At 36.2% G+C, this 18,826-nt stretch overlaps 2 protein-coding genes and 1 non-coding gene across 3 annotated transcripts; 2 read left to right on the forward strand and 1 right to left on the reverse strand.

The window, feature by feature from the left end:
* Nucleotides 1-732: 732 nt before the first annotated feature.
* LOC104121501 (uncharacterized) lies at nt 733-2,956 on the reverse strand. Its single transcript, XM_009633512.4, has one exon. The coding sequence runs from the start codon at nt 2,139-2,141 to the stop codon at nt 936-938; it is 1,206 nt and encodes a 401-aa protein (XP_009631807.1). The 5' UTR covers nt 2,142-2,956; the 3' UTR covers nt 733-935.
* Nucleotides 2,957-4,257: 1,301 nt separating this feature from the next.
* TRNAL-CAG (transfer RNA leucine (anticodon CAG)) lies at nt 4,258-4,338 on the forward strand. The gene has a single exon. It is a non-coding gene; the product is annotated as a tRNA-Leu (tRNA).
* Nucleotides 4,339-6,903: 2,565 nt separating this feature from the next.
* LOC138895242 (uncharacterized) lies at nt 6,904-7,257 on the forward strand. Its single transcript, XM_070179914.1, has one exon. It carries the CDS (start codon nt 6,904-6,906, stop codon nt 7,255-7,257), a length of 354 nt encoding a protein of 117 aa, XP_070036015.1.
* Nucleotides 7,258-18,826: the final 11,569 nt, after the last annotated feature.

Here is an 18,826-nt window from a genome sequence, read left to right on the forward strand (position 1 = left end):
TGTACAGTATATATCATTCTGCTACAAATGAACCAAAAAATGCAACTTCTTTCTTTGAATGAAAAAATTCTAAGAAATTTAGAGAATGCCAAATTAATGTGTATTACAACTTTAAAAGTTTTTAAATTTCATGTGATATTTTCATTCCCTTTTTCACACTTTTGAAACATAATAATAACATTAAATTGAAATCAAGATCCATTTCGAGCACTTCGATCTCAAGTTTGTCATGGGCACAAACATTAAATCCATGTATATATATGGTTCACTCAAAACTCCAGATTTCGACACGATGAGTTTAAAAGAACACTCTGAATTAACAAAGTAAAAAAAGGGCAGATTGATGGACGAAACATCCCGCATTCATGCAGGGTCTGGGAAAAGCTGCACCCCAAAGGGTGTGATGTAGGCAACCTACCTCGGTTGTTGATTCCACCGCTCGAATCCTTGACCTATAGGTCACACGGATATAACTTTACTGTTGCTGCAAGGCTCCCCTTCTTGAATTAAGAGAGTGAAAATGCAAAAAGTTGGAACTTTAAACACGATAAGATTAAACAAAACATGGACACTTTAAGCAGGTAATGAAATTCTACCTTGTTAGTCATACAACATAAAAACATGCACAATTTCAGTGTTATCACCAAGTCTTGAACTAAGTGTTAGGAAATGAAAGATTCATAATTTCTTGAATGTTAGAAAAAGAAAGATGTAAAGACAGTGGATTGTTAATTGACAGGAACCAAGGAAAGGGTCACATTAAGTAACACAATTCATAATACAGAAAAGGCCGAAGTTCAAGGAAAACCTCTTCCTGATCATCCTAATTAAACTGGAAATATTTCAGACTATGCTCAACTACAAGCTAGTAAATTCAGGCAGATTAAAAATACAAGCAACTTCTTTTTGTGAACCTTTTCAAATGGAACTACAGTTCAGAAGAAGGCTCTGCTACCATAAAACACTCTTGGGCTTTGGCCGCTAGGACGCGCTTGTGGTTTCTCACTTGAACCGGAGCTCTCTGTGTTGTCATTTCCATTTTGGACGGCTGATCCACTTTCCATGTCCAGAGGAAGTTTCATCTTTGCTAGAGCTTCCGTGAATTGCTGCATGCTTTTCATATACATATCGACTATCTCTTGCTGCACAACCTTTTGCTCTGGTACAATGCTCACGTTGACAACTGGCGTTGTGAACGTGCTAGCAGCAACAGCAGGCATGGTGCTATCGACCTCTTTGGCACTGTCCTTACTACCATCCTTCAGAGGCAACACAGACTCCTCGCTCGGAGAGTTTGATGTTTGTTTGGTGTCACAAACAGATGATGAGTTTATTGGGATTGAGTTTGATCTCTCTAACTTCTTGATTTCAGTGGCAACTTGACCTTCAACAACCGCGCTTTCTGGTGTACGCTCAACATTCTCGGGAGAGATGTGATCACCATTTTCCGTGGAGTCAATATGCTCAGAGCTTTGACTATCCAATTCAGTGCAGGGAATTGAATAATACTCAGTAACCATTCTTTCATTTTCATTCACAATTTTGGGATCAGGGAATTCAATGTTAACCAATTCACAAGGAATACTGTCAGCGATTCCACGACCTTCGTCACAGTCATTTGCTGCAGCCAAAGAATGGCCTGGTGTGGAAATCTCTAAGACTTCTGGGGTTGCACCAGTATATGTTAGTGTCAATTGCACAAAACCGGATGGCGAATGGAAGAGATCACTCGACGACAAGGAGAATTCCTGTTCTAGCTTACCATTCTCAGCAAGAACATCACAAAGAGGAACTAAGGTAAATCCCAACAACTGGTCTTGCAAATAATTCTTAACCCTACTCATCATCCAAATCTCACATCTCACTGATGTTTCAACAGTCTTGACATTGAGTCGACGACTCTGATTAAAAACTGGATTCTTTCCCCCACCATTAATAGTATCGGTCGAAACTGTTTCTTCTGGATCATTAGTTAAGGAAATCTTGGCATACACATCTTGTTTATGATATATGCATATGTTATGAATATCTCTAGCTTGATGTACATAAACATCAAGAACCCCAATAGAATCAGATTTTGGTTTCAAAGGGTCATAAACAACAGGTGATTTTGCCATAGTAACTACTTTTTGAGGTTCCATTATTAAAAATGTTCACTTTTTTGAACTCACAAAATAAAGGTGCCAACTAGAATTGAAGGTGACCACAAGTATTCAAAAGTGAAAGCAACAGAATACTATTCAAAGGTACAAAAACAAACTGTTTCCTAAAACCCCCAGACGAAAAACAGAATTTCAAGACATACAAAAAACAGAAACACAAACCTTAGGAAAAATCACCTCCCCTTATACCATAAGCTGAATTTGGAAATTGGGAGAATTGGTTAGCACTTACCTATAAGAGAGCCAGAGCTGAACTTTGTCCCAACTTCCAACTTCAGATTCATTGCTTAAGTAAAAAAAGAAACTGATTTTGTGCAACAATTGTAGCACAACTAGCAGACCAAATCAAGAATTAAATATTGGGCGACTGTTTCTAAACTTTCTCTAGAGCCCCTCAAAAAACCAAAGACAGCATACCCAAGAAAGCAGCCAACTTTCTAATGGACACCAAATTCAAGAATTCAAAGCAAAAATTCAAGAAAAAGGGAGAATAAAAAGGTACCAATAATTCACAAGTATCTTGAAGATTACAGATAAATGTGAGGACAGAGAGAGAAAAGGGTATTAGGTATTTTTCTGATTTAGTACACTCCTTAAGGAGTATAAAGACAAAAAACTTTTTTTCTTTTTCTTGCTTGTTGTGTTTTTTTCTGCACAGAAGTCAATCTTTGAGTTTTGTGTGGAGCCTTGTGGCTGCTGCTACCTATAATATAGGTGGAGAGTGATGGCTAATAAAATTCATAGAACTGTCTGACTTCTGAACTGCAACTGTAGAGAGAATCCAGTTCTTGAAATAAAAGTCAATAGGTTTTGATTAATTATGAGTACTTGGAGCTTGTTACTTTTATACTGCTTTTGCAATAATGTTATGTACTCGAATGTTAGATTTTAATAACGGACCTTATTATTTTTTTTTATCAAAATAATAATGGACCTCTATTATTGAAATCTTTGAACTGTTACATTACTTTGACCTGACTGTTGACAATTTGACTACTAGTTCCAATGTGTGCGAAAATAATAACGTAATTTGCAAATTACTTCTCTTTTGTCTGGTCAACTGTCAGGGTATTTGGAAAAATAATACATATATTATCTTTGATATTATTAATATGCAATGTCTTTTAATCACTTTATTCGGTATTATTTTTATACATAACAAAACATAGCATTAACAATACTATAGTTTTTTAATACATAGATAAACATGTATAAAGACAGAATTGCCCTTTTAAAATCTTCAACATAACAAAATAAATAATCGATAAAAAAATAATTCCAACATAACTAATATCAACATTACTAATCTATATTACTAATACACAATATTTAGTACTATTCTTATACACCTTACTAGACGACTCCTGAGAGGTTATATCTATAAGCTCTTAAGTTTAAATCAAATATATTTGTACGACTTAAGATAGTTCTAACAATTCTTAATTTAATTAATACTTCCTCCGGTCTCTTTTACTTGTTATATTTAATTTTTGTATGTTCCTTAAAAGAATATTAATAAAAAAAATATATTTTACTATATATTGCACTAAAAATGTCCGTGGAGAACCCAAGTCCCTAAAGTTCAACTAATCTGAGTCAAAATATGTGTAAAATTATTGATTTGGTCAAGAATGTGAATTGCACTAATAGGATTTGGTATCCATTTTATGTGGTTTATATGACTTGGTTTTCTACAACATTATTTGAAGGCAATAAAACCACTACTCAACAGTGTAATAATGGGAACGGAATTGTAAATCCTATTACTTTTGAAGCATATTATATATTACAATATGATGCCAAATGAAGAGATCAGATTATAAACGTTTCCACAATAAATCCTAAATTTCATATATTTATAACCATATATATTAAACCTCTTATCCACTCTGATTTCATTTCAAAGCTCCAAGCCCACAACTACTGAGCTTGAAAATGCTTTAAGCATTACCGCAGAAAAAAATTACTTAAATAACAGTAGAAAAATATTTCTGTCGTTCTTTTTTCTTTTCATATGGTAAATAAACCTAGGGCTTATCTTTTGATAATGTCTTTAGCATTGTTTTAATAAATAGTCGAAAAAGTAATCAGAAAAGTCAAGATGGCCGAGTTGGTCTAAGGCGCCAGTTTCAGGTACTGGTCCGAAAGGGCATGGGTTCGAATCCCATTCTTGACAAATATCAATATTTTTAGTATACTTTGTGACATTACTTAGAAGTTTCAGCAATCGTCCTTCTTTCTTCTTTAAATTTATTGTAGTGCACATATCTATCTAGGAATTTAACGTGAGCCGATTAGAAGACCATGTTAACTTTGTCGATTTTAGTATGGCGTTTAACGGAAAAATATGAAAGTATTTAGTGCAAGAAGCACATCTACCTTGTTTAGAGGCAGAATTATGATTGAAATTTATGGGCTCAAATATCAACCTCAAATTAATACTACAATAATAACGAGTTTATAGTTAAAAAAATGTATACATATTTAGTAAATTTCTTAAAATATATAGAGTTTGGGAAAAAATTATTGAATTCACGTGAACTGATAATCAACACGGTAGATCGGCCATGTACCTTATTTCTCCAAAAAAACTAGTCAAGACTTTGAGGGATATATAGTCCTCAACAGCTAATTGAGCCTATAACATGGCTATTTAGGCTTTGGTCCACGCTAATGGGCCTATGGGCTATGGTAGTTAAGTTTGTTTGGGCTTCTCATGTAGACTTTAAGCCTAAACGAAAGGGATACACCAAAGAGAGACAGAGAAGTAACAAAGAAAAAGGAAAAACTTCATCCTATAGCCGCTCATAAATATAATAGCTGATAAAATATATATTTTTATATTAACTAGTTTCTATGGACGTGTTTCAGACGTAAAAAAAATATCCAACTTAGAAAAGAAAGTTAAAAAGAAGTAAAGCAAGAAAATAAATTTAGAAGCGTACAATACAATAAACATGTTTAGTAGTAAACGATGCTAATTTCATGCAACTTATCTCTTACGAAGATATATTAAAGACATCACTTTTTTAGCTCACTCGTACCATGTATGCTTTATTATCACTGTTATGTTTTAAATTATTTATATGATCAAAGCTAGCAAGGAAGACTTCCGTGGGCATATGAGAATACTTTGAAGATTGAACTATAAGAACTTGTGTATCTAAACATGCCAACAATGTATGTTAGCCTTGCAGTCTATCCACATGCTTTACCGTTCTAGTTTTTTTTTCTTTCTCTCTCACCTATGATATTAAGATTTAAGTATTAATAGATTAAGCTCGATTAATATATCATTTTCTTATTAAAACTAATATTCTTCAATGATTTAAGAAAAGATGAACCAAATTGATATAATTAAAATTTTCTCGTGTTTATGATTCATTATGGTAATTAATGCATGCCTAGTTTAAACTGGTTCTTTTCATACATTTGTTCTTATTTGAAAACTAAATTCTAATTATTCTCATATGTACATTTAAGTAATGACATCTATTTTCAATTCAATTCAAGCAACATTGCAGCTACTTGAAAGTCCCAAGCCCCAACTACAAGGTTGAATGCTTGATTAATTCGTAGAGTTAACAATTTTGTCCTACGATTTACTTTTTATTTATTTTATTAGGAGCCAATTTTAATTCTTAGAAGTTTGTGTCACATGCTCAACGGCTCAATTGGTATGCTAAAATTTTCATTATGTTAATTTATTCATCATACTAAAGCTGGATGTCCTTATAAACTCTTTTAAGTATGTGTAAGAATAATTATTTTATAATTAAATACTTGATAGGTTATGTGTCCTGTTATGTTTTGATGATCTAACAAACTTAAATGTTAAGAACCAGATAGGAAACCCGTTCCATATCCTCAAAGTGCTCAACATCAACAAGTCTCAATTCTGGGACATATTCCAATATTCAGAGTCAAAGAAACAACAGGAACAAATAGATATCAGTTCCCTTGCTGACAGTACCAGTCATCTCCCCACATCTGTAAAGTGGCTGCAACTGTTCCTCTGCGCACAAGCAACGGTGCAAACAGTGGAGCAGTCACTTTATGGGAAATGCCCTTGTACCAAATATGCTTGCATCACTCAATTAATGTCACTTGTGTAATATTAACATGAAGCAAAGGGGAAAACTAAACACTTGCACGTTCCAGATTTGATCAAGCTCTCTCAAAAAGTGTGTCGCGGGCTTGCAAGTGATTTTCAGGCTTCAAGAACAAAGAACAATATAACGAAGGACCAGTTTCCAGTATTGTATCGTCACATGTCCCTAATGGTGTTGTACATTTATTAGTGTGATTTAATTATAATTTCTACTTAGCTTAGCTAGAAGCATTGTGCAGGAAATAAATTATAAAATCATAAACCCTGTGTTCGTGTCTTGACTAGAGTTAGTCGAGTTGTGAACTTTGTAATAGAGTTATTACAAAGAGGCTTGTAATAGAGTTATTAAAAGTGAGTGAGGGATTAAGGTTTTAATTCCTAGGTTACAATAGGTTGTAATCTGAACTTGCTCGGTTAGTGAAGTTGAAATTCTATAAGTGTAGGTCGTGATTTTTAATCCCGCGAGCTTGAAGTTTTTCACGTAAAACTTTGCTGTGTCATTTACTTATCTCTTTGTGTGTGTTCTGTGGGAACCGATAGAGAATCCGTTTCTCTATACAGTTCTGTGGACCCTCAATTTCTATCAATTGGTATAAGAGCAGGTTCTTTCTATCAGGCTAACATCTAGAAATGATCCTCATGGTTGCTCCACCAAACTTTGAAGAAGGTCAATCTACCTACAGACCACCAAGATTCAATGGCCAATACTACGGATGGTGGAAGACAAGGATGCATGATTTTATCATGGCTGAGAATTTAGAGCTCTGGGACGTTATCTACGATGGTCCTTTCGTTCCCATGAAGACCATTGGTGAACCAGCAGTGACAGTTCCCAATACAAGGAAGGAGTACAACGATGCTGATTGCAAGGCTATAGAGAAAAACTTTCGAGCAAAAAAGATCCTCGTCTATGGTATTGGACTAGACGAATACAACATGATTTCTACCTGTCAATCTGCCAAGGAGATCTGGGAATCTCTCTAAACAGCACATGAATGGACAACTCAAGTCAAGCAGTCAAAAATTGATATGCTAACCACTGAGTATGAACTCTTCAAGATGAAGGATGATGAGTCTATTCAGGACATGCACACTCGCTTCACCTCTATCATCAATGAGCTTCATTCTCTGGGAGAAATCATTCAAAGGAACAAACTTGTCAGGAAAATACTTAGTGTATTACCTGGTTCCTGGGAAAGCAAAGTAAATGCTATCACGAAGGCAAATGATGTACAAAAGCTGACTATTGATGAACTCATTGGTAATCTGAAAACTTATGAAATGAAGAAGAAGAATAAGGATCATGAGAGAAGAGAGAACAAAAGGGAGAAGAACCTGGTCCTCAAGACAGACAACAATGACTCAAGTGGCGAAGATGCTGATATGACTTACCCAACAAAGAGATTTCAGAAGACGGTTTGCAGAAATTGAGGCAGTCCAAAAGGGGCAGTTCCAGCAAGCCAAGAGGGTATGACTTATGTCATAAGTGCGGTAAGCCAAGACATTTTATCAAGGATTGTTCTCTCCTCAAGCAAGATCAGTACAAGCACAACACAGATAAAACAGCCAAAAGGAACCCGGTTCCTGACAAAAGATTCAAGAGAAAAGATGTCACTGACAATATTGTGAAACAAGCTCTTGTTGTATGGGGAGACTCTTCCAGCGAATCTGGAGGAGATGATGAACAAGGTGACAGTTCCATGATGGCAGTTGAAAGTGAAGCAACTGACTGTGATTCTATCTTTTGCCCTGATGGCAAAATCTGACGATGGTGAAGATAATGATGATGATGAGGTAAACTTTCTAGACGTTCAAAGAAATCTAAAGTCTTACTCTCAGAAAAAGCTTATGTTTTTGATAAATTATTTAATTGATGCCTATCACAATCTTATAAATGATAAAAATGCTTTAACTATTGAGCTAGGAGAGGTAGAAAATGAGAGAGATGATTTGGTAATCGTAGTGGCTGACCTAAAAGAAACCATCAAGGATCTAATGAGAAAAAAGAGTGTTCTGATTAAAAAAAGTGAAGACATAGAAAATGAGAGAGATGACTTGTTGGTCGTTGTCATAGACCTAAAAGAAACAATGGAGGAATTAAAAAGAGGAAACAATTCTGGGACTGTCCAAAGGGAAAGGAAGTTGCAAATGAGGCACACATTAAGCTTGAAAATTAACTCAAATCTGTGAAATCTAGTCCGTGTGCTGAACTTGAAAGAAACATACAGTTTCAAGATGATCTAGGCAGAGTTAAAAATGACCTAGAAAAATCTCTAAAGTGGACCTGGTCATCTGATACAATTGCTGCCATATATACAAGCAATGGTGGGAACATACAGGGAGTCGGGTTCCAAAAGGAAAAGACTCCCTACAATCCACATAGCAAGTATGCTACTGTCCCTGATAATTGGCTTTGCACTCACTGTGGCAACACTGGTCATTTTAAAGAAAACTGTAAGGCTAGAATTCAGTCCTAACAGAAAAACAAGGTTTTATTGAAAAAGTAACTGCTGCTAAGGAACCTGGTCCGTTCGTTAAAAAATATGTATTACCTGCCTGGACAAAAAGAAGTTTAATTCGCCTTTTTCCTCACTACAAGGGACCCAAACTTATTTGGGTTCCTAAGTCTAATCCTTGATTCTTTTGTGCAGGGAGCGGTGAAAGGAAGCAACCAAAAATGATACATGGATAGTGGTTGTTCTAAGCACATGACTGGAAGCATCGATGATTTTCTTTCACTCAAAGCCCTGCAAGGAGGGAGTGTGTCTTTTGGTGTCACGACCCGAAATTCTCACCTTCGGACCGTGATGGCGCCTAACATTTCACTTGCTAGGCAAGCCAACGTTAGAATAATATTAACCAATTTTTAACAATATTTAAATTATTAATAATCAAAGAAACAAATGCGGAAGCAAAGTTTGAAATATAATGAAATAATCCATAAAAGCAACGGTGTCTAAATACCATCCCAGAATTGGTGTCACAAGTGCACGAGCTTCTAGAATAAATACAAATAAAGGTCTGAATAAAGTAAAGCTGTCTGAAAATAAACACACAGCTGAAGTGAAATAGAAGGGGACTTCAGAACTGCGGACGCCATGCAGTTATACCTCAAGTCTCCTCTGGTAGCTGAAATCCGAGCAAGTCTATGGTACGCCGCTGAGACCAACTCTAAAATCTGCACAAGAAGTGCAAAGTGTAGTATCAGTACAACCGACCCCATGTACTGGTAAGTGCTGAGCCTAACCTCGACGAAGTAGTGACGAGGCTAAGGCGGGTCACTTACATTACCTGTACGCAATATTAGTAACAGCAACAATAATAGAAATAAATCAGGTAACTCATTTATAATAATTGAAGCCAACTCAGCAGTCATAACCAATTATCATTTCCATCAATTCTGTTGCAGCGTGCAACCCACTCTCACAATATATTCACATTCAATTCTGTTGCAGCGTGCAACCCGCTCTCACAATATATTCACATTCGGTTCTGTTGCGGCGTGCAACCCGCTCCTCCAATATATTCATTTTAATCAAGTTTGTTGTGGCGTGCAACCCGATCCACCAATATATATATGTATGTCGACTTTTAACTAAGTATGTTGCGGCGTGCAACCCGATCCTCTAATATGGACTTTTAATAAGTCCGTTGCGGCTTGCAACCCGATCCTCCAATATGGACTTTTTAATAAATCTGTTGCGGCGTGCAACCCTATCCTCCAATATGAACTTTTAATAAGTCTATTGCGGTGTGCAACCCGATCCTCTAATATATTCATTATAATTAATTCTGTTGCGGCGTGCAACCCGATCCTCCAATATATTCATTATAATCAATTCTGTTGCGGCGTGCAACCCGCTCCTCCAACATATTCATTTACCAATTCTTATAGAAGAAATTTCTCAAATAATTGCAACAATTGATATAAAATTATAAGACAACAAGCATACAATAATTATGATTTAATTATGAAACAAACAATGTCAAATAGCAAATTATTATAGAAATCAGAGAGAAAATAGGCAGTTTAATATTTAATATGCTAAATGTCAAATAACAATTAAGACACATAATTCAAGTAGCATGTAACAATTATTGCAGGAATTCAAGAATTAATATTTTACAAAGAATAGGAGAGAAATAATTATTATAAAAATTAATTCATGATTTAAAACAATTTATGATTTTTCAAGTAAGCAGACAAACAATTAATTTGACGACGTATAGTCACTCGTCACCTCGCTTATACGTCGTTCACATGCAATTCACATAACAAACAATTTAAGGGTTCTATTCCCTTGAGTCAAGGTTAACCATGGCACTTACCTCGCTTTGCAAATTCCAATTAATTATTCAACCACAGCTTTTCCTTTTAAATTTGACTCCGAAAGCTTCAAATCTATTCATAAACAATTTGATATATTCAATACGAATAATAGGAATTAATTCCATATGAATTTACTAATTTTTCGGATAAAAATCTGGAATTCATTAAAATATTTGGCAGTGGGACCTACGTCTCAAATATCGAAAAACTTACGAAATCCGAACACCCATTCCGAGACGAGTCCAACCATACAGAAATTATCCAATTTCGATGTCAAATGGACCTTCAAATCTTAAATTTTCGATTTTGGAAGATTTTAGAAAAATCTGATTTTTCTTCCATAAATTCACGGATTCATGATATAAACGAGTATGGAATCATGAAATATAATCAATATAGGATAAGGAACACTTACCCCAATATTTTCCCGTAAAAATCGCCCAAAATTCGCCTTACCCGGGCTAAAAAATGGGACGGAGTTGAAAATGGGTTGAAACCCCATTTCCAGAACTTAAGTTCTGTTTCTGGGACTTTTACCCTTCACGAACACGATCAGTGCCTCGCGTTCGCGAAACAAAAATTCCTAGTGCCCAAATTTTTCTCTTCGCGAATGCGAGGGTTACTTCGCGAACGCGAAGCTTGCCTGGCTTGGCCTTCGCGAACGCGAAGGCTAATTTTTCCTGGCCAGTCTCTTTCCCTTCGCGAACGCGAGGCTTCTATCGCGAAGGCGAAGCTTTGAACCTCAAGCCTTCGCGAACGCGGTCACTATGTCGCGAACGCGAAGCACAAATTGTGCCAGCCCCAACTTGCTCTTCGCGAACGCGAGACTCCCCTCATGAACGCGAAGAAGGAAACCAGAAGCAGATTTCTGCAGTTTCCTCAAGTCCAAAAATGATCCGTTAACCACCCGAAACCAACCCGAGCCCTCAGGGCTCTAAACCAAACATGCACCCAAGTCCTAAAATATCATACGAACTTGTTTGCACGATCAAATCGCCAAAATAACACCAAGAACTAAGAATCAGACACCAAATCAAAGAAAAGTTTCAAGAAAACTTTAAAACTTATATTTTTACAACCGGGCGTCCGAATCACGTCAAATCAACTCCGATTCTCACCAAATTTGGCAGACAAGTCATAACTATTATAGTGGACCTATACCGAGCTCCAAAACTAAAATACGGACCCGAGGTCAATAAATCCAACATCAGTAATTTCTTAAAAATCATTAAGCTTTCAAGCTTTTAATTTTTCATCAAATCTCCATATCTCGGGCTAGGGATCTCGGAATTCGATTCCAGGCATACGCCCAAGTCCCAAATCACGATGCGGACCTACCGGAATTATCAAAATACTGATCCGAATCTGTTTGCTAAAAATGTTGACTAAGTCAACTCAGTTGAGTTTTAAAGCTCTATTTCACATTTTAATCCATTTTTCACCTGAAAAATTTTTGAAAATTTTTTCGGACTGCGCACACAAGTCGAGGAATGATAAATGGTGCTTTTTGAGGTCTTAGAACACAGAATTTCTTATTAAATTTAAATATAATATTTTGGGTCATCACATTTGGCAATCGCAAAAATGGATACATTCTGGGAGTAGGAAGAATTGAGAAGTCACTCACTCACTTAATTAAAAAATATGTACTATGTGAATGACTTAAAATATAGCCTACTAAGTGTTTTCCAAATCTGCGACAAAGGAAACAAAGTGAAATTTGTGTCAAAAGTCTGCACAGTCACAAATCTTGTAACTGGTGAAGTGGTACTGATGGCAAAAAGACACAAAAAATATTTATGTTGCTGATTTTGAGTCCTTACAAAATGGGAATCTCACATGTCTGAGTGTTGTTGATGATGATGCTGAATTATGGCACAGAATATTGGGTCATGCATGTTTTACTTTGCTAAATAAATTGGTCAATAAGGACCTGGTTCGTGGCCTGCCTAAGTCAAGCTTCAAAAATCACAAGGTGTGTGTTGCGTGTGTAAAAGGAAAACAAGTCAGGTCCTCCTTCAAGCCCAAAAAGGAAGTGAGCACCTCAAGGCCACTTGATCTTCTCCATATGAATCTGTGTGCACCTATAAGGGTGCCAAGTAGAGGAGGAAAGAAGTACATTTTTGTTATAGTGGACGACTATTCTAGATTTACCTGGACCTTGTTCCTCAGAACCAAGGATGAAACTTTTCCAGTGTTTGATGCTTTTGTGAAGAAGATCCAGGTGAAGATGAGCCATAATGTTGTGTGTATAAGATCTGATCACGGCACAAAGTTTGACAATGCAAAATTCGATGAATTCTGTACTGAAAATGGCATAAGTCATAATTTTTCATCTCCAAGAACACCTCAACAAAATGGTGTTGTGGAGAGGAAAAATAGGACTCTTGAAGATATAGCAAGGACAATGTTGATTGACAGTGGCGTTGCAAAAAGCCTCTGGGCAGAAGCAGTTAACACTGCATTCTACTTGGTGAACAGGTGCATGATCAGGTCCCTCCTGAACAAAACCCCGTATGAACTGATGAACGAGAGGAAACCCAAGCTAACACATTTAAGGACATTTGGATGCAAATGCTTTGTCCCCAACAATGGAAAATAAGCACTTCGAAAATTTGTGTCAACCAACACTTATTCATGGTTTTATAATAACTAGTATCTATGAATGTGTGCTGTACGTTAATAATGACACACGATGATTTAAACATTTATTTATATGAAGGAGCAATAAAATTTAATTAATGAGAGAAATTTTAGGTATAATAATACAACAATCGTCTAAATGCCTAAAAATATTACTACATTAGCATAATACATGAATTTTAAATAAAAGGACATCATCAAAACTTGCAGAAATGATCAATTTTGTCATGTTAGTTGGATAATTATGTATTAAAAATATTTAATGTGATGATATCTTAACGAACACTTCTTTTTGTACAATATTTGTTTATGTATGTTTCCTCCTAATGCTTTGGTTGCTCTGCCTTAACCAGAACTATTATTCTCTTGAAAGTGAAATATACAATTGTTCGTTCAAGAAAATATATTGCGGTAAATATAGTCCAATATTTAGGATGTTTGTCCTTGTGCTTTATTTATTATGTTTGCAAAACATAAAAATACTAAAAAATATTTTCAAATAAATTTAAAAGGATATTCCTTAGTTTTGGAAGACGAAAGTTGAATTCGGGGATAAGAATATACTTAGAAGCACATTGGCCATCATCATAATTTTTGCATGTATGACGTTATTGTCAAAACTTCTATATACCATCTGTGCGCTGTTACATAAGCTATTCGGCGTATCTAAGTTTTTCAATAGCATGGCGGGTATATTTTTCTTCAAAAACCTATATACAATAGAAGATCAATTTTAACTTAGTCTATTATATAAATGGTGACACTAACATACGTAAGAAATAATAAACTTAGCAACAAACATGTATTGTAGAAGGTCATTTGGTATTAAAATATTTAAGTATTCTTCTTGGTAGTAATTATTGATATCATTTTCTGCTGAGTAAAAAATAAAAAAATATTTTGTTTTACTATAAAATTTTGCAATCAACATTTTATTTAGTTGATCAATATATTCATTTCTATTAGCTAAGATATCTTTTTAATTCTATCATATGATTTGCATAACTTGCGTTTTAATCTAATGATAAAAATATTTCTCTTATTAAATGCACCACTGTTATCATTAGGATTGATAACCAAGTGTTCAGGAAGAATCAAATCATCTTTTATTGGATGCTCTTCTTCGTTTCTGACATAAAGCAAGAAGACACTGAATGCTGGATCTGTTCTTATTTTATATTTTCTGTTAGTTAAATCCTTTTCATTTGAGGCCAGAAATATAACTTTGGCAAGCTAGCTTTTACAGTCTCTGCTTTTGTTGATTTTGGAACTATGGTAGAACTTGACATAAATCACATCTCAAACCATTAATTTTCCACCAAACGGTTCATTAATATCCAATATATCTCTAGAACTACGGGCAATTATTTCGATTGTTTGACACTTAGCCATAAGTGCTTCATCCCATATTATCAATTTTGCTTTCCTTATAAATTTAGCACCATTGTTCTGCTTTGATATATTTGTGATGGTTATTTAAGTTGTTTGAAGAGGTACATCAAATCTAAAGTGGGTGGCCTCACAATAAAATCATTGTTGGCACATCACTTGCTATTATTGCTAGCAGTGTCATGCCTCTTGATATGATATTTGCAAGTAATGCATGGCATGTCATGATAATATTATTTCGATTCCACCAGAGGTATCTACAAAGAATAATCCCGTTATAGCAGAGTCGACTCTTTATAATATAATATTGAAAGCTTGTTCTTGTTTAGGATTTAGCTTTGATTGTGCTTCCTCACACACTTGTATAGCATTTTGATTTTTAATAATATACTAACCTTTTTACTTTGTGTTCTAACGCTCTTTTTATGGAATAAATTTATGTACCCTAAGATTATTTTTTTAACTTGAATAAGAATTTTACTCATATGATGAATTTAAAAAATAATTGAATTGGATTCTCTTGCCAAATAATTAATTAAAAAATTTAATTATTTGGTTTTAACATAAAAAATAATTTATTCTTTGTTGATTCAGATCTTAATATTGGTTCATATCTTGTTTTGAATATTTAATCTGAATTATAATTTTATCCACCATAAATTTTATTTTCAAATAGTACAAGGTTGATATGACATTTCACTTTTAGATCTTTATGTTTGTGTCACGACCCAAAATCTCACCTGTCGTGATGACGCCTATCTCCATACTAGGCAAGCCGAAAATCTCAATAAACTCCCATATCTTTTATGTTTAAAAACAAAGTGATTAAATTCAGTGGAAGAAAATTCACAAATATATATATAAACACTCTCAAAATTTGGTGTCACTGAGTACATGAGCATCTAAATGAATACAAAGTATGACTGGTAAAAATCACTGTCTGAAATATAGAACAGTACAATAACTAAACATGAAGGGAATCAAGTTTGCGATCTTCAAGCAGCTACCTTGATAGTCTCCAATGGAAAGAACTCCGAATTCTAATAGCCGTCGTATCCGGGAGCACCTGGATCAGCATGCGAGGTGCAGAGTGTAGTATGAGTACAACTAACTCCATAAGTAACAAGACTAACCTCTGGACTGAAAGAAATGATGAGCTCCGTAGGTACATTCCAGTATAACTAATGGTACAGAAATGTAGGCATGCTTTCAAGTTCAACCGTCAAACTCAGTACAAGTGAAATAGATCAATACTGCATGATATGAGGAATACAACATCTCAGTAGAAAGACCTCATGTAAATACTGGTCATAAATTATCCGGTCACTCAGTACTGTTTATGGCCAATTCAGCCCAGGGGTATTCCTGTCACGACTCAAAACTAACCCCTGTCGTGATGGCGCCTATCGTGGAACTAGGCAAGCCGACTCATTTTCAAAACAAAATGATATTTTCATTTCAAAGATAATTTCAAGGTTATTTAACATAAAACCTCCATTCAAAGAGTTCAAATCAAAGAAAAACAGAAGTGCAGAAAAGAAAAGCCCGACATCGGGGTGTCACTAGTCATGAGCATATACTACAATTTGTCTAACAATATCAAGGTTAACTCAGACCGGAAAATAGCTAAATACAACTAGAGAAAGATAACAGGGAGAATAGCAGGGGTTGCTATCGCCAAACAGCTACCTTGCTATCTCCAAGAAAATCTGCAACCACAACACTCAATAACCGCTACCGTATCCAGCTACACCTGGATCTGCACACAAGGTGCAGGGAGTAACGTGAGTACGCCAACTCAGTAAGTAACAACAATAAATAAAGACTGAGCAGTAGTGACGAGCAATAAAGCATATAACGTTCATATCAGGAAATCTCAGTAAAATACCACATGCTCTTAAAAAAAATCAGGATTTGAATCAAACATCTCGTTTAAACCCAGTTCCAGTAAAAATCATTTAAAGACATTTTTTCCAACAGTTTTTCAAACAAAGGCTCAATGCAAAGGTGGGCAAAAATGATGAAATCATAAATAGCCCCTCGGGCAAAACATCACTCATATACAGACCCTCGGGCAAACCTTACAGTCACTCGTGCCACTCGGGCATACCTCACAATCACTCTTGCCACTCGGGCATACCTCACAATTACTCTTGCCTCCCAGTCACTCAGCACTCGGCACTCGCACTCAGTAGGTACCTGCGCTCACTGGGGGTGTGTACAGACTCCGGAGGGGCTCCTTCAGCCCAAGCGCTATAATCTGCACGGACAACTCACGTGCGGTAATAATAAAGTATGCTGTAGGCGGGCAACCCCGATCCACACTCATCCTCACAAATCAGTCCCTCGACCTCACTCAGTCATAAAGTATGCAGGCGGGATACCCCGATCCACACTCATCCTCACAAATCAGGCCACTCAGGCATTTAAGTAAAATCGGGCATTCGACCCAAAACATTTATATGCATCAAAATAGAGTCATAAAACTGAGTTATGCGGTAAACAAGTATAAACATGACTGAGTATAGATTTTCAATCGAAAAAAGTGAGAGGATGATAAAAAAACAGCCCCTAAGGGTCTAAACAGCATTGGCGCAAGGCCCAAACATGACATTCAGCCCAACTTATAGAAAATCTTTCTAAAACATATAAGTATCAATGGTTTCAACAAAGTATGCAACTTTACAGTTGCTACGGGGCGGACCAAGTCACAAATCCCCAATAGTGCACACCGACACGCCCGTCACCTAGCATGTGCGTCACTAAAAATAGTAGAATGATACAAAATCCGGGGTTTCATACCCTCAGGACTAGATTTACAATCGTTACTTACCTCAAAACGTGAAACGTTTTACTCTGCTATGCCTTTGCCTCGCAAATTGGCCTCCGAATGCCTCGAATCTAGTCACAGATAATTCATTTCAGTCAATAAAATTCATTGGAATTAATTCCACAAGATAATAATAATTTTTCCATAAAAATCCGAAAATTAGCTCAAAAATCGCCCGTGAGGCCCACATCTCGGAACCTGACAAAAGTTACAAAATCCGAAAGCTCATTCAACCACGAGTCTACCCATACCAATTTTACCAAAATCCGACCTCAACTCGACCCTCAAATCTACATATCTTATTTCCAAATTTCTAAGTTCCAATCTCCGATTTACACCTCAAAATCATGTAATCTAGTCAGATTATTCGATGATAATTCAATATTATGGAGTAGAAATGATCACAAGGGACTTACCTCAAGTTTTCCTTGAAAATATATCAAAAATCGCCTCTCCTCAAGCTCCAATTTGTCAAAAATGGCAAATAGGACGAAGTCCCTATTTTTATAATTCTGCCCAGACATCCTCGGTTCTGCCTCGATCTTGGCCTTCGATCGAGGTCCTCGATCCTGGTCCTCGGTCCTGCCCCTCGATCTTGGTTCTCGATCCTGGCCCTCGATTATGTGTTCGACCCGGCCTTCGACCGTGACCCTCGACCCTGGGCTCGATCATGCCTTCGATCGTGGCCCTCGACTTTGGGCTCGATCATGGCTTCGATCGTGGCCCTCGACCCTGAGCTCGTTCTGGGCTTCGATCGTGGCCCTCGACCCTGAGCTCGATCTGGGCTCACATCTGGGCTCGATTTCTGGGCAGAAGCAATTTCCAATAGAAGGAAATTGCAGCAGCTGTTCTAGTTAAAGTTTTGATCCGTTAACCATCCGAAACTCATCCGAGGCCCTCGAGACCTCAACCAAATATACCAACAAGTCCTAAAACATCATAGGAACTTAGTCGAATCCTCAAATCACCTCAAACAACGCTAAAACCATGAATTACACCCCAATTCAAGCCTAATGAACTTTGAAATTTCTAATTTCTACAAACAACTCCAAAACCTATCAAATCACATCCGATTGACCTCAAATTTTGCACACAAGTCCTAAATGACATAACAGAGGTATTTCAATTTTCAGAATCGGATTCTGACCCCGATATCAAAAAGTCAACCCCCGGTCAAACTTCTCAAAAATAAAACTTTCGGCATTTCAAGCCTAGTTCCTCTACGGACATCCAAAAATATTTCAGACACGCTCCTAAGCCCAAAATCACCATACGGAGCTATTGGAATCATCAAAATTCAAATCCAAGGTCGTTTATACATAGGCCCATATCCGATCCACTTTTCTAACTTAAAATTTTTA

The sequence above is a fragment of the Nicotiana tomentosiformis genome, chromosome 7 (assembly GCF_000390325.3).
Source record: "Nicotiana tomentosiformis chromosome 7, ASM39032v3, whole genome shotgun sequence".
Taxonomy (NCBI): Eukaryota; Viridiplantae; Streptophyta; class Magnoliopsida; order Solanales; family Solanaceae; genus Nicotiana; species Nicotiana tomentosiformis.

Coding starts and splice junctions, on each gene's coding strand:
- LOC104121501 (XM_009633512.4), bottom strand. CDS start 2,141: ATGGAACCTCAAAAAGTAGTTACTATGGCAAAATCACCTGTTGTTTAT.
- LOC138895242 (XM_070179914.1), top strand. CDS start 6,904: ATGATCCTCATGGTTGCTCCACCAAACTTTGAAGAAGGTCAATCTACC.